The 26,252-nt window shown below is 43.0% G+C and overlaps 1 protein-coding gene across 2 annotated transcripts in view; it reads left to right on the top strand.

The window, feature by feature from the left end:
- Positions 1–665: 665 nt before the first annotated feature.
- LOC110527724 (DCC-interacting protein 13-alpha) overlaps positions 666–26,252 on the top strand; it is a 28,830-nt gene continuing 3,243 nt past the window's right edge. Inside the window, exons 1-21 of one of the 2 annotated variants that reach the window (XM_090240733.1) lie at positions 666–893; positions 15,298–15,396; positions 15,572–15,631; positions 15,833–15,904; positions 17,181–17,268; positions 17,515–17,556; positions 17,667–17,725; positions 17,869–18,015; positions 21,102–21,184; positions 21,360–21,518; positions 21,793–21,981; positions 22,135–22,177; positions 22,295–22,351; positions 22,591–22,682; positions 23,030–23,215; positions 23,370–23,419; positions 23,560–23,734; positions 23,823–23,859; positions 25,426–25,572; positions 25,885–25,935; positions 26,030–26,119. In XM_090240733.1, coding sequence (XP_090096859.1) covers positions 840–893; positions 15,298–15,396; positions 15,572–15,631; positions 15,833–15,904; positions 17,181–17,268; positions 17,515–17,556; positions 17,667–17,725; positions 17,869–18,015; positions 21,102–21,184; positions 21,360–21,518; positions 21,793–21,981; positions 22,135–22,177; positions 22,295–22,351; positions 22,591–22,682; positions 23,030–23,215; positions 23,370–23,419; positions 23,560–23,734; positions 23,823–23,859; positions 25,426–25,572; positions 25,885–25,935; positions 26,030–26,119 — 1,980 coding nt within the window. In that variant the 5' untranslated portion in view covers positions 666–839. Of the gene's footprint in view, positions 894–15,297; positions 15,397–15,571; positions 15,632–15,832; positions 15,905–17,180; positions 17,269–17,514; positions 17,557–17,666; positions 17,726–17,868; positions 18,016–21,101; positions 21,185–21,359; positions 21,519–21,792; positions 21,982–22,134; positions 22,178–22,294; positions 22,352–22,590; positions 22,683–23,029; positions 23,216–23,366; positions 23,420–23,559; positions 23,735–23,822; positions 23,860–25,425; positions 25,573–25,884; positions 25,936–26,029; positions 26,120–26,252 lie in introns of both variants that reach the window. The other variant, XM_036983220.2, reaches the window with a different exon arrangement.

Here is a 26,252-nt window from a genome sequence, read left to right as displayed (position 1 = left end):
TTAATTTGCTAGATATCATACAGTAGGTGTATATTAATAATTATATAGTTTATATAAGTAGACATGCAATCAAAATTGACTGTAGTGCATATAAAGCAACCACAACCTACCGGTGGCTGAAAACACAATCATCCCGGGATGAACGAGTTACGAATTTCCAGGCAAGGGCGGTCCATTTAAAAAATAATTCCTTCCTTCCTTGCCCTGCAAGTGTATACTCGTCCGAAGTCCTGATACGTCATCAGAAGTGTCCACTTAATTTGAGGGCTGAGGGGATAGGGTGTATTTTTTAAGTGTTTGGAATGCAGGCATGGATTTAATGGTAGTTTCTCGCCAAATTGTTCATGTGCAGGCCATCAAATCAAGGGCACTCCTTCGATTTAAAGTTGTTTTTTGACGAAAATCTAAAAGTGTCAGTTTGTCACTTTCACGAGGTTGAAGTAATATCATGTTCAACTACATAAGACATTGGCTCGAATGTAGGTTGTGCCTTTAGATTTCAAGATTATGAACAACTACGGAATCTTTTTTCAATTCTCATATTGACTTCTCAAACCCCGGCATGGTTTGTTTCGCAAGTTCCCGGAAGTCTCGCGATGTTGCGCCTCTGGGTTTTAGAAACTCTGTGGTTTAGCCATAATTATGACTTCGTGACTGAGGTAACTAGTGACTACCGCTCCAAGTGTGTCCCATATCCGCATGTGGGAGGAGCTGTTTGGGGTGTTGTGGATCTATCTGTAAAGGGAAAAAAATTCAGTGGGAGTGATTGTCAGCTCTTTTGTTTCTTATTGACATATTACAGTTCATATTGATACGAATTGAAATAGCTAGCTATAGCCATGCCTGGAATAGATAAATTACCGATAGAGGAGACATTCGAAGACAGTCCGCAGGTAATATATTTCACGCTATGCTCTGTAGCCTGCTAGCTTTATATCTCTCGTCTTTGTGCCTTGCAAAAGCGCAGCAAAAGCTAGCCCTGCTAACTCGCTCGAGCAAGCATCAAGAGTTGTCAAATGGCTCAAAAAGTGATAACTGGCCTCGTCATATTTGCCAGCTGTCAATGGTATTATCTATTTATGCAACATTATTAATATCGGCCTTTGCACCACCTGCTAAAAGTATGCACGCTAATGGTTTTCTAGTGAAACACATCACACCCTTGTGTTGATGAACACATAAATGAGCTACTGCCAGGTTACGTGACCATCCTTACTCTATCTGGCTGGCTACTGTTAGTCTCTGGGCAGGGTGCACCACTTTCTCCTGCCTAGGGACGAGGTTGCCAAATAACAAAGCACAGAATGTTTAATGAAATTACGTTTGAACATACTCTACCGCATGTTGTTGTCTGTGTGGTTGGTCCTTCAGCTGGTCGACATGTTTTTTTTTTATATCCACAAGACACTATTATTTACCCGACTTTTTGGAGCGCATGTACTGAGGTTGACATTTCACCTGGCACATGCGCAAACATTCCTTATCCCAGGATACTTCAACTGGTGATAACCCGGGAGAATAAAAAAAAAAGGAGCACACTCTGTTGCTGCGTAAATCTGGTAGATTTATTGACGGGACAAGTAAACGATCAGATTTATGCTGCAACAGAGCGCTCCTTTTTTTTTATTATCCTGGAAAGACACCAGTTGAAGTATCCTGGGGTAAGGAATGTTTTGGGATTTTCAAGTCCCACAGTCTAGTACCTGATTTCCCCTTTTTCATTTAAGATGGGCTGAAGCGAGTTTGGGTATACCTTCGTTCCATTGATATGCAGTACCGGTCAAAAGTTTGAACATACCTACTTATTCAAGGGTTTTTCTTTATTTTTCAATTTTCTACATTGTAAAATAATAGTGAAGACAAAACTATGAAATAACACATATGGAATCATGTATCAACCAAAAAAGTGTTAAACAAATAAAAAATATATTTGAGATCCTTCAAAGTAGCCACCCTTTGCCTCTATGACAACTTTGCAAACTTTTGGCATTCTCTCAACCAGCTTCATGAGGTAACCTGGAATGCATTTCAATTAACAGGTGTGCCTTGTTCATTTGTGGAATTTCTTTCCTTCTTAATGCATTTGAGCCAATCAGTTGTGTTGTGACAAGGTAGGGGTGGTATACAGAAGATAGCCCTATTTGGTAAAATACCAAGTTCATATTATGGCAAGAACAGCTCAAAAAAGCAAAGAGAAATGACATTCCATCATTACTTTAAGACATGAAGGTCAGTCAATCTGGAAAATTTCAAGAACTTTGAAAGTTTCTTCTAGTGCAATCCCAAAAACCATAAAGCGCTATGATGAAACTGTCTCTCATGAGGACTGCCACAGGAAAGGAAGTCCCAGAGTTACCTCTGCTGCAGAGGATAAGTTCATTAGTTACCAGCCTCAGAAATTGCAGCCCAAATAAATGCTTCACAGAGTTCAAGTAACAGACACATCACAACCTCAACTTTTCAGAGGAGACTGTGAATCAGGCCTTCATGGTCAAAGTTTTTCAAAGAAACCACTACCAAAGGACACCAATAATAAGAAGAGACTTGCTTGGGCCAAGAAACACAAGCAATAGACATTAGACCGGTGGAAATCTGTCCTTTGGTCTGATGAGTCCAAATTTTAGATTTTTGGTTCCAACCTCCCTGTTTTTGTGAGACGCAGATCAGGTGAATGGATGATCTCTGCATGTGTGGTTCCCAACGTGAAGCATGGAGGAAGTGTGATGGTGTGGGGATGCTTTGCGCTTAGTGGGACTATAATTTGTTTTTCAACAGGACAATGACCCAACACACCTCCAAGCTGTGTAAGGGCTATTTGACCAAAAAGCAGGGTGATGGAGTGCTGCATCAGATTACCTGGCCTCCACACTCACCCAACCTCAACCCAATTGAGATGGTTTGAGATGAGAATCTAAAATATATTTAGATTTGTTTTACACTTTCTTGGTTACTACATGATTTCATATATTATTTCATAGTTTTGATGTCTTCACAAATGATTCTTCAATGTAGAAAATAGTAAAAATAAAGAAATACCCTTGAATGAGTAGGTGTGTCCAAACTTTTGACTGGTACTGTATATTCATGTCATAGCACACCCTGCACATGAAAATGTTATTTTGTAAGGGGTATGCAGTGGGTTGAAAGCTATGTCACCAACGTATGTTGTATCAGACATTTCAAACAACACCCCCAGCTAATGCAATAACAGTCATTGTATTTCATTTAAGAGAATGAACCAGATTTATCAAGGCAACCTTTGGCCTAATTTGACTGGGTGCCAACGGCAGATTTAGGTACTTGTTTTCATCTGTAACCCCAGTATGATCCATGTGAGCACAGCGAAAGTTCACTCCGTGAGGAACTAATGTGCAGCGCTGTATTTGGTCTCCACCGCCTAGCTCATGCAGCTCTAAGAACAAAGGAATGTTTGGGCCAAAAAGAGGGTTCGACCACTGAGAGTTGAGCTAATGATCAACATCTACATAGGTGTGAATTGCAGTATATTACCAGGTGCCATGTACTCAGGTAGAAGCCACATGAGCCTAGTCCAAACAAAGAAAATCATGTTTCAAAGCTGACACATCCAGGTATAATTGTGTGGGTGAGTCAATTTATTTTAACGACATTGTTTACCATGATTTAATACATGTTATTAACAGTGTGCTCCATTTTAAAATTAACTTTATTACATGAAACAAAATGTTTAGCCTAAGGGCATTTTCATCGAAAAGGACCCGTGAGCAGCAACATGTAAAGTTCTTAGGAGCATATCAAATTGGGGGTTAAATGAAAGCGAAGACTATGTTTTTGGTAAATGAAGTCAATTAAATCTTTTTTGACAATTTTCCATCTTAAAAATATGGCATAAGTCATGGTTTCATTTTCTCGATGAACAGATGGAAAGGGGTTCTTGGACAACATCTACCAGAAAAAGTTTTAAAGGGAATCAAATGAATCAAAACACAATCATGTTGACGTAAAGACCCCTACCAACTAATATCAACACTTATCTATAATGTAGGAGAAAGTGTTTACCTTCTGTAAGTTTAAGATATGTTGCCTTGTAATTCTGTTACCAAAAACCCACATCTTTAATATATTTTCTAATGTCTCTCCCTTACAGAAGTAACAAGTAATTGTAGACCTACCAATGGTAGACCTATAGTGATTTTACTGATATCAATTTTGTCTATGAATTGATTCAAACTCGTTACCTCTCCCAGCTCTTACAGACACCTACCCATGAGCCCCCTCTCTTTCCATTTACTGTAACCAGCATCCTCACCCACTGAGCACCAACCAACACCGGACGTTCATGGACATTGAACATTTGGTCAGTCCACCCTGGCCTTGATGTTACGTTCACAGATGGACTGGACTGGACCAAATCGGAACGTATCATAGATGTATGTTTCATAAGTTTGGATCGTACAGTACAGTGGGTAGAGTAAAGTACAAAACAGTACCGAGTACAGTACTGTGAGTAGAGTACAATAAAAAAAAAGAGTACAGTAGAGTATTGTAATGCCTTTTATAAATTGTTTTTGGCTTGACTATGAGCGCTGCACGTGCACAGAGAGAACCATCACATTCATGCATTTTCATTTTCAAAGCATTTGATATGTCATCCAATCCCTATCAGCTACTGTACTGTATGTAGCTAGCTACCTAGAGTATCCAACAAAACATGTACAATACTATTCATAGGCTATTCGTCAGTCTTTCCTGTCTGTTGCAGAACAGTCTGGCTCTGAACAGCGGTGTCAATGGAATTAGGCCATAGAAATAGAATACATTCCATTCTAGTCATTCTATTTCTATGGTTGAGGTGCTATACTATATTAGAGTTGGTCATATGGAGAAAAATCCATATTGCGATAAATTGCCTGAATTAATGCGATAACAATAAAGTGCACCACAATTAGAAATATTTATTATCCTTTAAACTACGACTCAGTGTTGTCGTACTCGAGACCGTTCTCGAGTCTGGTCTCAAGACCACATATTGAGTGTCTCGGTCTTGTCACAGTGTCAGATACATTTTTACTCGGTCCTGGACAAAGAGGACTCAGGCAAGACCAGAGGAGTAAAAAATACACTGCTCCAAAAAAATAAAGGGAACACTAAAATAACACATCCTAGATCTGAATGAATGAAATATTCTTATTAAATACTTTTTTCTTTACATAGTTGAATGTGCTGACAACAAAATCACACACAAATGATCAATGGAAATCAAATTTATCAACCCATGGAGGTCTGGATTTGGAGTCCCACTGAAAATTAAAGTGGAAAACCACACTACAGGCTGATCCAACTTTGATGTAAGGTCCTTAAAACAAGTCAAAATGAGGCTCAGTAGTATGTGTGGCCTCCACGTGCCTGTATGACCTCCCTACAACGCCTGGGCATGCTCCTGATGAGGTGGCGGATGGTCTCCTGAGGGATCTCCTCCCAGACCTGGACTAAAGCATCCGCCAACTCCTGGACAGTCTGTGGTGCAACGTGGAGTTGGTGGATTTAGCGAGACATGATGTCCCAGATGTGCTCAATTGGATTCAGGTCTGGGGAACGGGCGGGCCAGTCCATAGCATCAATGCCTTCCTCTTGCAGGAACTGCTGACACACTCCAGCCACACGAGGTCTAGCATTGTCTTGCATTAGGAGGAACCCAGGGCCAACCGCACCAGCATATGGTCTCACAAGGGGTCTGAGGATCTCATCTCGGTACCTAATGGCAGTCAGGCTACCTCTGGCGAGCACATGGAGGGCTGTGCGGCCCCCCAAGGAATGACTGACCCACCGCCAAACCGGTCATGCTGGAGGATGTTGCAGGCAGCAGAACGTTCTCCACGGCGTCTCCAGACTCTGTCACGTCTGTCACATGTGCTCAGTGTGAACCTGCTTTCATCTGTGCAGAGCACAGGGCGCCAGTGGCGAATTTGCCAATCTTGGTGTTCTCTGGAAAACGCCAAATGTCCTGCACGGTGTTGGGCTGTAAGCACAACCCCCACCTGTGGACGTCGGGCCCTCATACCACCCTCATGGAGTCTGTTTCTGACCGTTTGAGCAGACACATGCACATTTGTGGCCTGCTGGAGGTCATTTTGCTGGGCTCTGGCAGTTCTCCTCCTGCTCCTCCTTGCACAAAGGCGGAGGTAGCGGTCCTGCTGCTGGGTTGTTGCCATCCTACGGCCTCCTCCACGTCTCCTGATGTACTGGCCTGTCTCCTGGTAGCGCCTCCATGCTCTGGACACTACGCTGACAGACACAGCAAACCTTCTTGCCACAGCTCGCATTGATGTGCCATCCTGGATGAGCTGCACTACCTGAGCCACTTGTGTGGTTTGTAGACTCCGTCTCATGCTACCACTAGAGTGAAAGCACCGCCAGCATTCAAAAGTGACGAAAACATCAGCCAGGAAGCATACAGTGCATTGCGAAAGTATTCGGCCCCCTTGAACTTTGCGACCTTTTGCCACATTTAAGGCTTCAAACATAAATATATAAAACTGTATTTTTTTGTGAAGAATCAACAACAAGTGGGACACAATCATGAAGTGGAACGACATTTATTGGATATTTCAAACTTTTTTAACAAATCAAAAAATGAAAAATTGGGCGTGCAAAATTATTCAGCCCCTTTACTTTCAGTGCAGCAAACTCTCTCCAGAAGTTCAGTGAGGATCTCTGAATGATCCAATGTTGACCTAAATGACTAATGATGATAAATACAATCCACCTGTGTGTAATCAAGTCTCCGTATAAATGCACCTGCACTGTGATAGTCTCAGAGGTCCGTTAAAAGCGCAGAGAGCATCATGAAGAACAAGGAACACACCAGGCAGGTCCGAGATACTGTTGTGAAGAAGTTTAAAGCCGGATTTGGATACAAAAATATTTCCCAAGCTTTAAACATCCCAAGGAGCACTGTGCAAGCGATAATATTGAAATGTAAGGAGTATCAGACCACTGCAAATCTACCAAGACCTGGCCGTCCCTCTAAACTTTCAGCTCATAGAAGGAGAAGACTGATCAGAGATGCAGCCAAGAGGCCCATGATCACTCTGGATGAACTGCAGAGATCTACAGCTGAGGTGGGAGAGTCTGTCCATAGGACAACAATCAGTCGTATATTGCACAAATCTGGCCTTTATGGAAGAGTGGCAAGAAGAAAGCCATTTCTTAAAGATATCCTTAAAAAGTGTCGTTTAAAGTTTGCCACAAGCCACCTGGGAGACACACCAAACATGTGGAAGAAGGTGCTCTGGTCAGATGAAACCAAAATTGAACTTTTTGGCAACAATGCAAAACGTTATGTTTGGCGTAAAAGCAACACAGCTCATCACCCTGAACACACCATCCCCATTGTCAAACATGGTGGTGGCAGCATCATGGTTTGGGCCTGCTTTTCTTCAGCAGGGACAGGGAAGATGGTTAAAATTGATGGAAAGATGGATGGAGACAAATAGAGGACCATTCTGGAAGAAAACCTGATGGAGTCTGCAAAAGACCTGAGACTGGGACGGAGATTTGTCTTCCAACAAGACAATGATTCAAAACACAAAGCAAAATCTACAATGGAATGGTTCAAAAATAAACATATCCAGGTGTTAGAATGGCCAAGTCAAAGTCCAGACCTGAATCCAATCGAGAATCTGTGGAAAGAACTGAAAACTGCTGTTCTCAAATGCTCTCCATCCAACCTCACTGAGCTCGAGCTGTTTTGCAAGGAGGAATGGGAAAAAATGTCAGTCTCTCGATGTGCAAAACTGATAGAGACATACCCCAAGCGACTTACAGCTGTAATCGCAGCAAAAGGTGGCGCTACAAAGTATTAACTTAAGGGGGCTGAATAATTTTGCACGCCCAATTTTTCATTTTTTGATTTGTTAAAAAAGTTTGAAATATCCAATAAATGTCGTTCCACTTCATGATTGTGTCCCACTTGTTGTTGATTCTTCACAAAAAAATACAGTTTTATATCTTTATGTTTGAAGCCTGAAATGTGGCAAAAGGTCGCAAAGTTCAAGGGGGCTGAATACTTTCGCAATGCACTGTAGGAAATGAGAAGTGGTCTGTGGTCACCACCTGCAGAACCACTCCATTATTGGGGGTGTCTTGCTAATTGCCTATAATTTCCACCTGTTGTCTATTCCATTTGCACAACAGCATGTGCAATTTATTGTCAATCAGTGTTGCTTCCTAAGTGGACAGTTTGATTTCACAGAAGTGTGATTGACTTGGAGTTACATTGTGTTGTTTAAGTGTTCCCTTTATTTTTTTTGAGCAGTGTATATAATTACCAGCTCCCGTTCAGTCGGTATATGAAACTCCTTGGTCAGGTCAAACATCCACACTCCTTTCATGAAACATACATTTTTCTCAATCACTTACAAGCATTTTCTGATCTGTTGAAACAGCAATGAGCAAGTGCTCAAATACATTTATATAACTTATGATATTTTTTTTTTGCCTTTGTGCCTGTTGAATATCTTAGATCCCCTTTTGCTCAACCTTTAAAAACCAATATCATCTGTGAATACAAAATTCGCTGTTAACTGTTTTGTTCACAGAATCTTAAGACATTGTTTTGATCAGAAGAGAAATGTGTGCAATTGTCTTCACTGTTTCCAGCAATCAGTAAATACTAGTGCACAAAAGTCTAAACCCCCCCCCCCCCCCCCCCATCAGTGTCCCACCATGTACAATATAGGCAACGTGCTAGGCAATGGTGATTGTTTAATTTTATAGTGCAGAGACTGAAGTCGGGTTACTTCGAAGTGACTTTTGGTTAGTCCTAAGTCATCTTAACCAACATTGTGACTTTCCAATTATAATATTGCTTTGGTGTGGATTGAGGCCTGTACAGTGCATTTGGAAAGTATTCAGACCTCTTGACTTTTTCCACATTTTGTTACGTTACTGCCTTACTCTAAAATGTATAAAATATTTTTTTTTCTCTCATCAATATACACACAGTACCCCATAATGACAAAGCAAAAACAGGTTTGGAAATATCACATTTTACATAAGTATTCAGACCCTTCACTCAGTACTTTGTTGAAGAACCTTTGGCAGTGAATACAGCCTCAAGTCTTCTTGGGTATGATGCTACAAACTTGGCACACATTTATTTGGGGTGTTTCTCCCATTTTTCTGTCTGGTTGGATGGGGAGCGTTGCTGCATTGCTGCACAGCTATTTTCAGGTCTTTCCAGAGATGTTCGATTGGGTTCAAGTCTAGGCTCTGGCTGGGCCACTCAAGGACATTCAGAGACTTGTCCCGAAGACACTCCTGTGTTGTTGGCTGTCTGCTTAGGGTCATTGTCCTGTTGGAAGGTGAACCTTCGCCCCAGCCTGAGATCCTGAGTGCTCTGGAGAAGGTTTTCATCAAGTATCTCTCTGTACTTTGCTCTGTTTATCTTTCCCTCGATCCTGACTAGTCTCCCAGTCCCTGCCGCTGAAAAATATCCCCACAGCATGATGCTGCCACCACAATGCTTCACCGTAGGGATGGTGCCAGGTTTCCTCCAGACGTGTCGCTTGGCATTTAAGCCAAAGTTTTATCAGACCAGAGAGTCTTGTTTCTCATGGTGTGAGAGTCCTTTAGGTGCCTTTTGGCAAACTCCAAGCGGGTTGTCAAGTGCCTTTTACTGAGGAGTGGCTCCCGTGTGGCCACTCTACCATAAAAGCCTGATTGTTGAAGTGCTGCAGAGATGATTGTGCTTCTGGAAGGTTCTCCCATCTCCACAGTCAGAGTGACCATTCGCTTCTTGGACGCCTCCCTGACCAAGGCCCTTCTCCCCCGATTGCTCAGTTTGGTCAGGTGGCCAGCTCTAGGAATAGTCTTGGTGGTTCCACACTTCTTCCATTTAAGAATGATGGAGGCCACTTTTTTCTTGAGGACCTTCAAAGCTGCTTGTATCTTTTGGCACCCTTCCCCAGATCTGTGCCTCGACACAGTCTCGGAGCTTTACGGACAATTCCTTCGACCTAATGGCTTGGGGGACCTTATATAGCCAGGTGTGTGCCTTTTCAAATAATTTCCAATCAATTGAATTTACCAATCAAGTCGTAGAAACATCTCAAGGATGATGAATGGAAACAGGATGCACCTGAGCTCAATTTCGAGTCTCATAACAAAGTGTCTGAATAATTATGTAAATAAGGTATTTCTGTTGTCTAAAATGTCTAAAAACCTGTTTTCGCTTTGATATTACCTGGTATTGTGTGTAGATAGATAAGAAATAACAATTTAATACATTTTAGACTAAGGCTGTATTTATTTTATTTAACCTTTATTTTAACTAGGCAAGTCAGTTAAGAACAAATTCTTATTCACAACGGCGGCTTTGGAACAGTGGGTTAACTGCCTTGTTCAGGGGCAGAACGACAGATTTTTACCTTGTCGGCTCGAGGATTCGATCTAGCAGTCTTTCGGCCACTGGTCCAACGCTCTAACCACTAGGCTACCAGTCACTGCACCATATATGTGGGATACAGCGATGAGGTAGTTATTAAAAAATAATGTTAAACACTATTATTGCACACAGAGTGAGTCCATGCAACTTATTATGTGACTTGTTAAGCACATTTTTACTCCTGAACTTATTTAGGCTTGTCATAACAAAGGGGTTGAGTACTTCTTTCCAATTTGACATTAGGGGGTATTTTGTGTAGGCCAGTGACACACAATTGCAAATGAATACATTTTAAATTCAGGTTGTAACACAACACAAGTCAAGGGCTGTGAATACTTTTTGAAGTCACTGTCATTTTTAATGATTGTACAGTGCCAGTCAAAAGTTTGGACAAACCTACCCATTCAAGGGTTTTTCTACATTGTAGAATAATAGTGAAGACGTGAAAACTATGAAATAACACATATGGAGTCATGTAGTAACCAAAAAAAGTGTTAAACAAATCAACATATAGTTTAGATTTGAGTTTCTTGAAAGTAGCCAAGCTTTGCCTTGATGACAGCTTTGCACACGCTTAGCATTCTCTCAACTAGCTTCACCTGGAAAGTTCCCACATATGCTGAGCACTTGTTGGCTGTTTTCCTTCACTCTGCAGTTCAACTCATCCCAAACCATCTTAATTGGGTTGAGGTCGGGTGATTGTGGAGGCTAGGTCATCTGATGTTGTACTTCATCAAATCAATTTTTATTAGTCACATGCGCTGAATACAACCAATGTAGACCTTAGAGTGAAATGCTTACTTACGAGCCCTTAACCAACAGTGCAGTTAAAAAATAATCAGAATAAAAAATGAAAGCAAAAAGTAATTAAAGAGCAGCAATAAAATAACAATAGTGAGACCATATACAGGTTAGTTGAGGTAATACAGTTGAAGTTGGAAGTTTACATACACTTAGGCTGTAGTCTTTAAAACTAGTTTTTCAACCACTCCACACATTTCTTCTTGACAAACTATAGTTTTGGCAATTCGGTTTGGACATCTACGTTGTGCCTGACACAAGTAATTTTTTCAACAATTGTTTACAGACAGATTATTTCACTTATAATTCACTGTATCACAATTCCAGTGGGTCAGAAGTTTACATACAATAAGTTGACTGTGCCTTTAAACAGCTTGGAAAATTCCAGAAAATGATGTCATGGCTTTAGATGCTTCTGATAGGCTAATTGACATAATTTGAGTCAATTGGAGGTGTACCTGTGGATGTATTTCAAGGCCTGCCTTCAAACTCTGTGCCTCTTTGCTTGACATCATGAGAAAATTTAAATAAATCAGCCAAGAACCCATAACAAAAATTGTAGACCTCCACAAGTCTGGTTCATCCTTGGGAGCAATTTCCAAATGCCTGAAGGTACCACGTTCATCTGTACAAACAATAGTACGCAGGTATAAACACCATTGGACCACACAGCCGTCATACCACTCAAGGAAGGAAACGCGTTCTGTCTCCTAGAGATTAATGTATTTTGGTGCAAAAAGTGTAAATCAATCCCAGAACAACAGCAAAGGACCTTGTGAAGATGCTGCAGGAAACAAGTACAAAAGTATCAATATCCACCATAAAACAAGTCCTATATCGACATAACCTGAAAGGCCACTCAGCAAGAAAGAAGCCACCTCTCCAAAACCGCCATAAAAAAAGCCAGACTACGGTTTGCATCTGCACATGGGGACAAAGATTGTACTTTTTGAAGAAATGTCCTTTGGTCTGATGAAACAAAAAAGGAAGTGTTTGGTCATAATGACCATCTTTATGTTTGGAGGAAAAATAGGGAGGCTTGCAAGCCAATGAACACCATCCCAACCGTGACCCACGGGTGGTGGCAGCGTCATGTTGTGGGGTGCTTTGCTGCACGAAGGACTGGTGCACTTCACAAAATAGATTGCATCATGAGGGAGCAAAATTATGTGGATATATTGAAGCAACATCTCAAGACATCAGTCAGGAAGTTAAAGCTTGGTCGCAAATGGGTCTTCCAAATGGACAATGACCCCAAGCATAGTTCCAAAGTAGTGGCAAAATGGCTTAAGGACAACAAAGTCAAGGTATTGGAGTGGCCATCACAAAGCCCTGACCTCAATCCTATAGAAAATGTGTGGGCAGAACTGAAAAAGCATGTGTGAGCAAGGAGGCCTACAATTCTGACTCCGTTACACCAGCTCTGTCAGGAGGAATGGGCCAAAATTCACCCAACAATTGTGGGAAGCTTGTGGAAGGCTACCTGAAACGTTTGACTCAAGTTCAACAATTTAAAGGCAATGATACCAAATACCAATTGAGTGTATGTAGACTTCTGACCCACTGGGAATGTGATGAAAGAAATAAACGCTGAAATAAATCATTCTCTACTATTATTCTGACATTTCACATTCTTAAAATAAAGTGGTGATCCTAACTGCCTTAAGACAGGGCATTTTTACTAGGATTAAATGTCAGGAATTGTGAAACTGAGTTTAAATATATTTGGCTAAGGTGTATGTAAACTTCCGACTTCAACTGTATATACATGTAGGTAGAGTTATTAAAGTGACTATGCATATATGATAACAACAGAGTAGAAGCAGTGTAAAAGGGGAAGAAGGGGCAATGCAAACAGTCTGCGTAGCCATTTCATTAGATTTTCATTGGACTTATGGCTTGGAAGTAAAAAACTGTTTAAAAGCCTCTTGGACCTATACTTGGCACTCCGGTACCCCTTGTCATGCGGTAGCAGAGAGAACAGTCTATGACTAGGGTGGCTGGAGTCTGACAATTTTTAGGGCCTTGCTCTGACACCGCCTGGTATAGAGGTCCTGGATGGCAGGAAGCTTTGCACCAGTGATGTACTGGGCCATACGCACTACCCCCTGTAGTGCCTTGCGGTTGAAGGCCAAGTGGTTGCCATACCAGACAGTGATGCAAAAAGTCAGGATGCTCTCAATGGTGCAGATGTAGAACCTTTTGAGGATCTGAGGACCCATGCCAAATCTTTTCAGTCTCCTGGGGGGGAATAGGTTTTATTGTGCCCTCTTCATCACTCTCCTTCTTGGTCAAATAGCCTTTACACAGCCTGGAGGTGTGTTGGGTCATTGTCCTGTTGAAAAACAAATGATAGTCCCTATAAGCGCAAACCAGCATAGCTACCACAGCATTCCTCAGCAATTAAACCATCCCATCTGGTTTGCGCTCAGTGGGACTATCATGTGTTTGAGTAGGTGTGTCCAAACTTTTGACTGGTACTGTATGTATTTTGCAGACTTCTGTGTCTTGTGGACTCTGTTTTGAAAATCTACAACATTGTTCTGAAAAATGCTTGTACACGATTGAGAAAAACTGTAATATCTTATCTATTGAAACCTGGGCATCCTACTTTACTTGTGACATTACTGTCCTTTTACTTTCATTGAAACATATTCTCAAACTTTCCTTCAGTCGCTGGTAGGGAAGAATGGGGGAAATTGTTTGAAAGTTGCACATTTACTATTATTAGGGGAGACCGGGGGAAGTTGTAACATATTTAGTCTTCATCTATTATGGACCTGTTTGGGAATTTTTGTACTTGTTTCATTCCGTTTGCATCTTTTTAAGAAAGGTTTTGCAACAGAATCGGCAGAATGAATACATCCCCCTGATCACACGCGCACACAGTTCACTTTCATAGCAGTCACATAAAGCATCACTTTTCTTGTTATATAATTCATTCTTGCATCTACACACTCTCCTCTCTTCTTTTCCCTTCACTTGTGGACTTCACAACATAACACAACAGCTGTCTGTGACCAGGCGCAAAAGCCTCTCCAAGCCAAACCTATAACCCATAACCCATAACCGCTAACCAGCCTATATCGTTGTTACCATATTAACTTTATAGTCAACAAACTAGAACTAACGCAGTAGTAAACCCACAATCTAATCCATGTGTACAATCACGCAGTACAGTGTACAGCAAGCAGTTTAACAGTTACACTGGTGGTCCCCAGTGTCAATAAATTAATAAAACCGAAAGCTTACCTTGACTTGGAAGAGTTGCGTTGTTGGATAGCCTTAGCCACCTAGCTAACATAAATAGCCTTCCTCTCTGTTTGAGCCAGGTTGAGTAGGCTAAATGAGCTGCTTTAGCGAAGTAAGTAAAAGGTAAACTAAGAAGAAGAAAAAATACAATGAAATATATCTCTCTCTCTGCTCCTTCTCAATTTTTTAAGAAAATAATTTGTTCAAAACTGTTCAACTATTACCTTCCTCTCTTTGAGTCAACTACTCACCACATTTTATGCACTGCAGTGCTAGCTAGCTGTAGCTTATGCTTTCGGTACTACGTTCATTCTCTGATCCTTTGATTGGATGGGCGAGATGTTAGTTCATACTGTAAGAGATCTGATAGGTTGGAACACGTCGTCATATTTACTCTATAAGTCCGTGGAAGAAGGTGTGAACCATGAGCCTCCTAGGTTTTGTGTTGAAGTCAATGTACCCAGAGGAGGGTGCTGTTGAGGCTACTGTAGAACTTCAATGCGAAACAGTGTCTTTAATCAGTTATGTAGTATTTAGTATAATTGAATTTAAAAAGGATAACATTTTTTATGTTCGATATTTCAATTTTTATGAAATTCACTGAGTGGGATGGACCTCCCATTCCACTGAGGAGCCTCCATCGGTGGGGTGACTACAATAGTCAGAGGGGTTGGCTAAAGCTACAGATCTGGGACCAGATTAGCCTTGCACAAGGGTGACATAAGTGTGCCATCTAAGCTACCTACTTCAGGTAAGCCTAACCTGAATGTTTCCTGAGTTGAGTGCTTCCTTCATCCAGTGTGTTTCTCTGTTGCCAGACGCGCTCCCTGCTCGGCATGTTTGAGGAGGATGCAGCTGCCATATCGAAATACTCCCAGCAGCTCTTCCAGGCCATGCACAGAATCTATGATGCACAGGTGAGCAATGACCTCTGGGATATGCTCATGCCAGTTAGTGTCCGGGCTTTTAAAAACAAGCAAAAATGCAAGCATGCACACACTCAATACTCTCACTCACACACACACACACACCCTTTCTTTATATTGCTCCTACAGCTAGTTAGATGAAACGGACATGACTCTTTTTTTTCAGAATGAGTTGAGTGCTGCCACCCATCTCACCTCCAAACTTCTGAAGGGGTATGAGAAACAGGTAGGCCTATGTTCTCAGTGTCAACATGCTGGAATGATGTACAGTATGTATGTATTTATTTTTCATGCATCTTCCAAGAAACCCTTACGGTTTGAACATTAGTTGAATGCGCTGACTATGTCCCTCCAGATAAGAGCGTCTGATAAATGGCTGAATTCGCAAATGTAAAATGGTTTAGGGCTGACTGGGCTGTCTTTGCAGCGTTTCCCTCTTTGCTGCGATGACGAGGTCATGAGCTCCACTCTGCAGCAGTTTGCCAAAGTCATAGACGAGGTGAGAACACACGCAGCGGGTCCACTGCTCTGCCCTCATTAACTCATCCTCCTCGCTGTGGCACGCTGCTGCTCAAATAGGATTACACCGTCTTAACCTTTTTCATCTCTACATTTTCTTAATTACACCACACTATACACTCCGACTTTGCACATTCACCTCCTCTACTCTTCTTTTCTCCGTTCTCTTCATCTTAACCTTTTTCTTCTCTCCTTTCCTTTTCTTCCTTCTTTCTTTCTCTCTGTGTCTTAACCTCCATTAGTTACACCACACTGTAAACACTCACACTTTAACCGCTCCCTTCCTTTCTCTTTCTTTCTTTCTTTCTTTCTTCTATTGCTTCCTCCATTCCGTCCATCTTAACCTCTCCCTTTCTGTTCTCCTTTCCTTCTGTCTGTCTTAACCTCTCCCTTTCTGTTTTCCTTTCCTTCTGTCTGTCTCAACCTCTCCCTTTCTGTTTTCCTTTCCTCCTGTCTGTCTCAACCTCTCCCTTTCTGTTTTCCTTTCCTTCTGTCTGTCTTAACCTCTCCCTTTCTGTTCTCCTTTCCTTCTGTCTGTCTTAACCTCTCCCTTTCTGTTTTCCTTTCCTTCTGTCTGTCTTAACCTCTCCCTTTCTGCTCTCCTTTCCTCCTGTCTGTCTTAACCTCTCCCTTTTTTTTTCTCATTTCCTTTCTCTCTGTCTTAACCTCTCCCTTTCTGTTCTCCTTTCCTTCTGTCTGTCTTAACCTCTCCCTTTCTGTTTTCCTTTCCTTCTGTCTGTCTTAACCTCTCCCTTTTTTTCTCTCCTTTCCTTTCTCTCTGTCTTAACCTCTCCCTTTCTGTTCTCCTTTCCTTCTGTCTGTCTTAACCTCTCCCTTTCTGTTCTCCTTTCCTTCTGTCTGTCTTAACCTCTCCCTTTCTGTTCTCCTTTCCTTCTGTCTGTCCTAACCTCTCCCTTTCTGTTCTCCTTTCCTTCTGCCTGTCTTAACCTCTCCCTTTCTGTTCTCCTTTCCTCCTGTCTGTCTTAACCTCTCCCTTTTTTTCTCTCCTTTCCTTCTCTCTGTCTTAACCTCTCCAATCATTCACTCCACACAGGCTACTCCCTCACTCTTCACTTCAAGCCATCCCTTCCTTCACTCTGTTTTTTCCATATCCCTTCCATCTTTCTTCCTTCCTTCTCTCTCTTCCATCTCTCTAACCTCCCCCACCTCTCCTCTCCACCTGTCTGATGAGAAACACAAGACACGTTTCCCTGAGGAGATTCAGTAATGTAACTAACCTGTCTTCTCTCCCACAGCTGAGTTCCTGTCATGCAGTGCTGTCCACTCAGCTGGCTGATGCCATGATGTTTCCCATCACTCAGTTTAAGGAGAGGGACTTAAAAGGTAGGACTCTGAAAGAGTTCCATTCTCATGTTGTATTGTTTATACAGAGATCATGTACATTTACGAGAGATGGAGACAGATTAGAGGGATGAATGGTGAAGAGGTAGGACTGGGGATCGGAGCCCTGGTCCCCAAGGGCATGTCGTTCGAGGGTGGCTGCGCTTGGTAGTGGCAGAATGTGAGCCGTTTGAAATGGACGTTGACCTTCTCTCTCTCTCTCTCTCTCTCTCTCTCTCTCCCCTTCAGAGATCCTGACCCTGAAGGAAGTGTTCCAGATTGCCAGCGATGGTGAGTGAGAACTATTCAGTAAAACATGAAAACTTAATGTTGTGATGTTGGCATGATGTCTTGTTACAAAGCCCATGTTGTAAATGTAATAACACATTTTCTGTCGACAGATCACGACATGGCCATCAACAGATACAGCCGTCTCTCTAAAAGGAGGGACAATGAGAAGGTAAAGTTTCTTAATATAACGTGACGTTGTTGTAACAATAACTTCCTTGCCAAATAAAACCTGACATTTGTGTGCGCGCTTCCGTGTGTATGTCTGCGTGCGTTTGTTGTGTATGTGTGTGTGTGTGTGCGTCTTCTCTCCAGGTGAAGGGCGAGGTGATGGAGGATGTGTACACCTCCAGGAAGAAGCAGCACCAGACCATGATGCACTACTTCACAGCCCTCAACACGCTGCAGTACAAGAAGAAGATGTCCCTCCTGGAGCCACTGCTGGGATACATGCAAGCACAGGTACATCAGCCTTACTTTCTCTCTCTCCTCTCTCTCTCTCTCTCTCGCTCGCTCTGTATTACTTTCTCTCGCTCGCTCTCTGTATTTCTTTCTCTCTCTCGCTCTCTGTATTTCTTTCTCTCTCTCTCTCGCTCTCTGTATTTTTTTCTCTCTCTCGCTCTCTGTATTTCTCTCTCTCTCGCTCTGTATTTCTTTCTCGCTCTCTGTATTTCTTTCTCTCTCTCGCTCGCTCTCTGTATTTCTTTCTCTCTCGCTCGCTCTCTGTATTACTTTCTCTCTCTCGCTCGCTCTCTGTATTTCTTTCTCTCTCTCTCTCGCTCTCTGTATTTATTTCTCTCTCTCGCTCGCTCTCTGTATTTCTTTCTCTCTCTCGCTCGCTCTCTGTATTTCTTTCTCGCTTGCTCTCTGTATTTCTTTCTCTCTCTCGCTCGCTCTCTGTATTTCTTTCTCTCTCTCGCTCGCTCTCTGTATTTCTTTCTCTCTCTCGCTCGCTCTCTGTATTTCTTTCTCTCTCGCTCGCTCTCTGAATTTCTTTCTCGCTTGCTCTCTGTATTTCTTTCTCGCTTGCTCTCTGTATTTCTTTCTCTCTCTCGCCCGCTCTCTGTATTTCTTTCTCTCTCTCGCTCGCTCTCTGTATTTCTTTCTCTCTCTCGCTCGCTCTCTGTATTTCTTTCTCTCTCGCTCGCTCTCTATATTTCTTTCTCTCTCTCGCTCGCTCTCTGTATTTCTTTCTCTCGCTCGCTCTCTGTATTTCTTTCTCTCTCGCTCGCTCTCTGTATTTCTTTCTCTCTCTCGCTCGCTCTCTGTATTTCTTTCTCTCTCGCTCGCTCTCTGTATTACTTTCTCTCTCTCGCTCGCTCTCTGTATTTCTTTCTCGCTCTCTGTATTTCTTTCTCTCTCTCGCTCGCTCTCTGTATTTCTTTCTCTCTCGCTCGCTCTCTGTATTACTTTCTCTCTCTCGCTCGCTCTCTGTATTTCTTTCTCTCTCTCTCTCGCTCTCTGTATTTATTTCTCTCTCTCGCTCGCTCTCTGTATTTCTTTCTCTCTCTCGCTCGCTCTCTGTATTTCTTTCTCGCTTGCTCTCTGTATTTCTTTCTCTCTCTCGCTCGCTCTCTGTATTTCTTTCTCTCTCTCGCTCGCTCTCTGTATTTCTTTCTCTCTCTCGCTCGCTCTCTGTATTTCTTTCTCGCTTGCTCTCTGTATTTCTTTCTCTCTCTCGCTCGCTCTCTGTATTTCTTTCTCTCTCTCGCTCGCTCTCTGTATTTCTTTCTCTCTCTCGCTCGCTCTCTGTATTTCTTTCTCTCTCGCTCGCTCTCTGAATTTCTTTCTCGCTTGCTCTCTGTATTTCTTTCTCGCTTGCTCTCTGTATTTCTTTCTCTCTCTCGCCCGCTCTCTGTATTTCTTTCTCTCTCTCGCTCGCTCTCTGTATTTCTTTCTCTCTCTCGCTCGCTCTCTGTATTTCTTTCTCTCTCGCTCGCTCTCTATATTTCTTTCTCTCTCTCGCTCGCTCTCTGTATTTCTTTCTCTCGCTCGCTCTCTGTATTTCTTTCTCTCTCGCTCGCTCTCTGTATTTCTTTCTCTCTCTCGCTCGCTCTCTGTATTTCTCTCTCTCTCTCGCTCACTCTCTGTATTTCTTTCTCTCTCTCGCTCGCTCTCTGTATTTATTTCTCTCTCGCTCGCTCTCTGTATTTCTTTCTCTCTCTCGCTCGCTCTCTGTATTTCTTTCTCTCTCTCGCTCGCTCTCTGTATTTCTTTCTTTCTCTCTCGCTCGCTCTCTGTATTTCTTTCTTTCTCTCTCGCTCGCTCTCTGTATTTCTTTCTCTCTCTCGCTCGCTCTCTGTATTTCTCTCTCTCTCTCGCTCGCTCTCTGTATTTCTTTCTCTCTCTCGCTCGCTCTCTGTATTTCTTTCTCTCTCTCGCTCGCTCTCTGTATTTCTTTCTCTCTCGCTCGCTCTCTGTATTTCTTTCTCTCTCTCGCTCGCTCTCTGTATTTCTCTCTCTCTCTCGCTCGCTCTCTGTATTTCTTTCTCTCTCTCGCTCGCTCTCTGTATTTCTTTCTCTCGCTCGCTCTCTGTATTTCTTTCTCTCTCGCTCGCTCTCTGTATTTCTTTCTCTCTCTCGCTCGCTCTCTGTATTTCTCTCTCTCTCTCGCTCACTCTCTGTATTTCTTTCTCTCTCTCGCTCGCTCTCTGTATTTATTTCTCTCTCGCTCGCTCTCTGTATTTCTTTCTCTCTCTCGCTCGCTCTCTGTATTTCTTTCTCTCTCTCGCTCGCTCTCTGTATTTCTTTCTTTCTCTCTCGCTCGCTCTCTGTATTTCTTTCTCTCTCTCGCTCGCTCTCTGTATTTCTCTCTCTCTCTCGCTCGCTCTCTGTATTTCTTTCTCTCTCTCGCTCGCTCTCTGTATTTCTTTCTCTCTCTCGCTCGCTCTCTGTATTTCTTTCTCTCTCGCTCGCTCTCTGTATTTCTTTCTCTCTCTCGCTCGCTCTCTGTATTTCTCTCTCTCTCTCGCTCGCTCTCTGTATTTCTTTCTCTCGCTCGCTCTCTGTATTTCTTTCTCGCTCGCTCTCTGTATTTCTTTCTCTCTCGCTCGCTCTCTGTATTTCTTTCTCTCTCTCGCTCGCTCTCTGTATTTCTTTCTCTCTCTCTCGCTCTCTGTATTTCTTTCTCTCTCTCGCTCGCTCTCTGTATTTCTCTCTCTCTCTCGCTCGCTCTCTGTATTTCTTTCTCTCTCTCGCTCGCTCTCTGTATTTCTCTCTCTCTCTCGCTCGCTCTCTGTATTTCTTTCTCTCTCTCGCTCGCTCTCTGTATTTCTTTCTCTCGCTCGCTCTCTGTATTTCTTTCTCTCTCTCGCTCGCTCTCTGTATTTCTTTCTCTCTCTCGCTCGCTCTCTGTATTTCTCTCTCTCTCTCGCTCACTCTCTGTATTTCTTTCTCTCTCTCGCTCGCTCTCTGTATTTCTTTCTCTCTCGCTCGCTCTCTGTATTTCTTTCTCTCTCTCGCTCGCTCTCTGTATTTCTTTCTCTCTCTCTCTCTCCCTGCTGGAGCATATATTCTGACCAGCATGTCTGTCTTTCTTTATATCCCAGATCAGCTTCTTCAAGCTGGGATCAGAGAACCTGACCCAGCAGTGGGAAGACTTCCTCACCGACATAGGAACCAGTGTTCAGAAGTAAGCTTCATCTCCTATCCCCCAACCCTTTGGGATTTGTAGAGATCTGAAAAGATTGGATAGTCTTCAGCAATGGTGGTAGCTCCATCTTGCCCTCTATGAGGCCAAGTGGAATTGTCATATTTTCTTACAATGTTTCCAAGGCCGGGCGTGTAATGTGTTTGGTTGTGTCCAGTGTCCGCAGGGAGATGGCCGGGGAGGTGGATGTGATGCAACAGACCATCCAGGATATGGAGCAGGCCAATGACCTCCTCTACATGCCCGACCCTGACCCCAGCCTGGTTCCTGTCAACCGCAACCTCACACGCAAGGCCGGCTACCTCAACACTCGCAAGTAAGAAATGACTGCCTAGCCAAACAAACTGACCTTCCTCAGTCCTGCAACACTGTAGTTCAAGACCAACATATATTTTAAATAAACACCTGGGTTAGTAAATCAAGTAAAAAGTCTGCTCGTTTCTATTTGAAGCAACAGTAGGGCAGCTCCTGCTTGTTTTTAAACTGATGCTTTTATTCATTTCTAGTGAAAGTGAATATGGTCCAAAATGCCTTAATCGGAACGACAATATGTTTCTACCATGTTTTTACTCCTAAATGTGTTTCCTAAGTAAAACGGGCTTAGTGTCTTCATCCTGGGAGCGGCAGTACTTCTTCACCCAGGGAGGGAACCTGATGAGCCAGGCGCGGGGGGACGTGGCGGGGGGTCTTGTCATGGATATAGACAACTGCTCCGTCATGGCCGTGGACTGTGAGGACCGACGCTTCTGCTTCCAGATCACATCCTTCGACGGCAAGAAGTAATTGACTGCATATTAAAGCTTTTTTACATTTTTTTAACTAGCGATAACCGCTTTATGAAGTGTTGTTGTTACCTGAAAATTTCTAACTTAGTCACAAAAGAAAATGTGAATTTCCACAGACGTTACTGATGCGCTCGGTCTTTGTTTCAGAGTGGCCATCTTGCAGGCAGAGAGCAGGAAGGATTGTGAAGAGGTGCGACAGTAGTTTTAATGAAATGTATTGTGGATGTGTTTATGTATTGTATAAATGTATAATGTAGCTGTGGTATCTCTTAATAACACTGTCCTGTGCTCCTCTTTCCTCCCTCAGTGGATTGCAACGATTAACAACATCTCAAAGAGGATATATCTCAGTGAGAACCCAGAGGTGAGTATCTTGCTATGCTCTGGAAAAGCCTGTGCTTGCATCATCTTTATATTTAGATTGATATTATCATAGATAGAGCAATGCTCCAACACCCCTGTGTGTGTCCATGGTGTGACATTCACCTAGCCAGTGCTGGATGTCTGGGATGGGATGTGGTTAGTGTGAATCTCATCTGCCCTCTTTCTCTCTGTTGCCAAGCGCATTTCCTCTTTGCTGAAATGCCGTCTTTCTATTGGCAGGAGATCGCAGCCAGAGTGAACCAATCAGCTCTTGAGGCTGTGACACCGTCTCCCTCCTTCCAGCAGAGGCATGAGAGTTTGCGGCCGAGCACGTGGGTTTCTGAACCGTCTCTCCTCACACAATCATAGACTTCATTATTTGGGCCTGGAGTTTTTCCTGATCTGACTACGAAAATCTCTAGGCTTGGTTATACACATTACAGCCTATAACTAGCCTAGCCTAGCTCACCCTGTAACTTGGAGAAAAGTGTTTTTCCTGGTTTAGTCACATGGTCTGGAAAAACTCCTGACCCTACTGTAGTGAAAGGTTTCTTGAGTACACCTTTTTTCTTATGTTCAATGAGGCTAGCATCCCTCGTTTCCATCTCTCTAACCTCCCATCTCTTTTCTGTTCCCTGGGTCTCGTCCATCCGTCTCTACATCTATCCGTCCCGTGTAGACAAGGGCGGCCACCGGCAGCGCGGGCCAGCAGTGTGAGCTCGGCAGGCTCTGAGACGGCCTCCCCGGCCCTCTCCGTCCTCTCCTTGGACGCACTGGTGGCTCCAAACACGCCCATCCAGTTTGACATCATCTCTCCAGTCAGCGAGGAGGACGCAGGACGGGCGAAGGCTGCCGGACTGGGAAGGTCAGTACTACCCAGGGTTTCCTTAACGATGTATAGGGGCAGGACTAACCCATGGTATGTGTTGAATGGAAAATAGTTCTGAGTCTACTACACTGTGCCAGTCATGTTCTTAAGATGTGGGTGTGTTTCTTTGCTCCCCCTTTTTTGAAAGAAGGACCAATCCTTTTGGTGAATCCGGAGGCACACCAGCTGAGGAGAGTGAAGGTAGGTGTGTGTATGAGTGTGTGTGTATGAGTGTGTGTGTGTGTGTGTGTGTGTGTTTCTCTCTCAGGTGGTCAGGTTAAAAGCGAAAGATGAATTTCTGTGGAAAAAGAAAAGAAAATTGACAATATGTGTCCATCCAGGCTCTATCCTGCACCAGCTGTTCTTTGCACGTTTCCTGGGCTGTATGGAGGTGCAGAATGCGGACAGCTCTGACGTCATCTATGAGACCATGAGACAGATCCTAGCAGCCAGAGCCATACACAACATCTTCAGGATGACAGAGTCTCACCTGCTGGTCACCTGTGAATGCCTGAAGTGAGACACAAGCTCTTTGCCCTTATTATACAGGCATGGAAATTCATTCAATTCACAGACTTATCCTATGTGTTGTTTTTGTTTTCAGGCTAATCGATCCTCAGACACAAGTCACACGGCTGAGGGTAGGCATGTGACTGATTGATTGTACAGTTGAAGTCGGAAGTTTACAAACACTTAGGTTGGAGTCATTAAAACTTGTTTTTCAACCACTCCACAAATTTCTTCTTAACAAACTATAGTTTTGGCAACTGTTTACAAACAGATTATTTAACTTATAATTCACTGTATCCCAATTCCAGTGGGTCAGAAGTTAACATACACTAAGTTGACTGTGCCTTTAAACAGCTTGGAAAATTCAAGGAAATTATGTCATAGCTTTAGAAGCTTCTGATAGGCTAATTGACATAATTTGAGTCAATTGGTGGTGTATCTGTGGATGTATTTCAAGGCCTGCCTTCAAACTCAGTGCCTCTTTGCTTGACACCATGGGGAAATCAAAAGAAATCAGCCAAGACCTCAGAAAGAAAATTGTAGACCTCCACAAGTCTGGTTCATCCTTGGGAGCAATTTCCAAACGCCTGAAGGTACCACGTTCATCTGTACAAACAATATTACGCAAGTATAAACACCATGGGACCACACAGCCGTCATACCACTCAGGAAGGAGACGCGTTCTGTCTCCTAGAGATGAACGTACTTTGGTACGAAAAGTGCAAATCAATCCCAGAACAACAGCAAAGGACCTGCACACGGGGTCAAATATCATACTTTTTGGAGAAATGTCCTCTGGTCTGATGAAACAAAAATAAAACAGTTTGGCTATAATGTCCATTGTTATGTTTGGAGGAAAAAGAGGGAGGCTTGCAAGCCGAAGAACACCATCCCAACCGTGAAGCACGGGGGTGGCAGCATCATTTTGTGGGGGTGCTTTGTTGCAGGAGGGACTGGTGCACTTCACAAAATAGATGGCATCATGAGGAAAGAAAATGATGTGGATATATTGAAGCAACATCTCAAGACATCAGTCAGGAAGTTGAAGCTTGGTCGCAAATGGGTCTTCCAAACAGACAATGACCCCAAGCATACTTCCAAAAGCGAACAAAGTCAAGGTATTGGAGTGGCCATCACAAAGCCCTGACCTCAATCCTATAGAAAATTTGTGGGCAGAAATGAACACGCGTGTGTGAGCAAGGAGGCCTACAAACCTGACTTAGTTACACCAGCTCTGTCAGGAGGAATGGGCCAAAATTCACCCAACTTATTGTGGGAAGCTTCTGGAAGGCTACCCGAAACGTTTGACCCAAGTTAAACAATTTAAAGGCAATGCTACCAAATACTAATTGAGTGTATGTAAACTTCTGACCCACTGGGAATGTGATGAAAGAAATAAAAGCTGAAATAAATCATTCTCTCCGCTATTATTCTGACATTTCACATTCTTAAAATAAACTGGTGATCTTAACTGACCTACGACAGGGATTTGTTACTAGGATTAAATGTCAGGAATTGTGAAACTGAGTTTAAATGTATTTGGTATGTAAACTTCCAACTTTAACTGTATGTAATATCACTGTCAAGATACATGAGGTTGTCGAGACTTGATGTTTCACGTGACTTCTTGATTTCCTTCTCTCTCTGCCCCTCTCCCTGCTGCCCCCCCCCCTCCCCCTTCTCTCTCCCTCCCCCAGTTCCCTCTCTCCAGCGTGGTGTTGTGTGCTGCCCACCAGGAGAACAAGCGTCTGTTTGGATTTGTTCTGCAGACTGCAGAAGGCAGGGTGGACGGACGACCAATCATTGTCTGCTACATCTTTGAGTCCAACAATGATGGGGAAAAGGTAGATTCTGCTCTGCTGTGTAGCCTTTCTTATTCCATGATATGTAGGTAGAGCCAGTAGTTTAAGGCTGTAACAAGGGCATAGTTACACCACATTTTCCTGGTCACCACACATGCCAATGTCTTTTTATGATCAGGAATAAGTCCTGGCTAGGAATAAGCATACTGTGTCTATGTAGTAATGGCACTATCAGTTAAAACAGCTTATAGTTTCCGTGTTGTGGCAAAATGAAGACATTTGCATGTGTGTCTACTGTTACCCATGGTCATTTCTCGTTATCTCCGAGTGTATGTTGTGTTGTCCTCCTTTCAGATCTGTGACAGTGTGGGGCTGGCCAAACAGATAGCGTTCCACTCAGAGATGGTAAGAAATGTGAGAAGTCGAGCTCTCTGTTCTAGTGGAATTCATTTGTTAAGATGAACCGTCGTTGCTCACGTTTTTTTTTTTGCTGACTCAGGATCGCAAAGCCACGGAGAAGAAGAAGGAGCAGGACAGGGCCAAGGAGAAACAGCAGGAGGAGCTGAGTAAACAGAAACAGATAGAAAAGGTGTCAATCAAATCAAAATCACAAAATAGTATCCTATTCTCGTTGACTCATAAATCAACGCCTATCTTGGCCGGTTTCTTGTCTGTAATCACAGCTGTATTACATTCTGTGTTCAATGATGTTACAGTAAACT

Source organism: Oncorhynchus mykiss, chromosome 7 (assembly GCF_057628025.1).
Source record: "Oncorhynchus mykiss isolate SJ-2025 chromosome 7, ASM5762802v1, whole genome shotgun sequence".
NCBI classification, from domain to species: domain Eukaryota; kingdom Metazoa; phylum Chordata; class Actinopteri; order Salmoniformes; family Salmonidae; genus Oncorhynchus; species Oncorhynchus mykiss.
The sequence above is the reverse complement of the archived record's forward strand: the minus strand, read 5'-3'. Positions and strand labels throughout refer to the sequence as shown.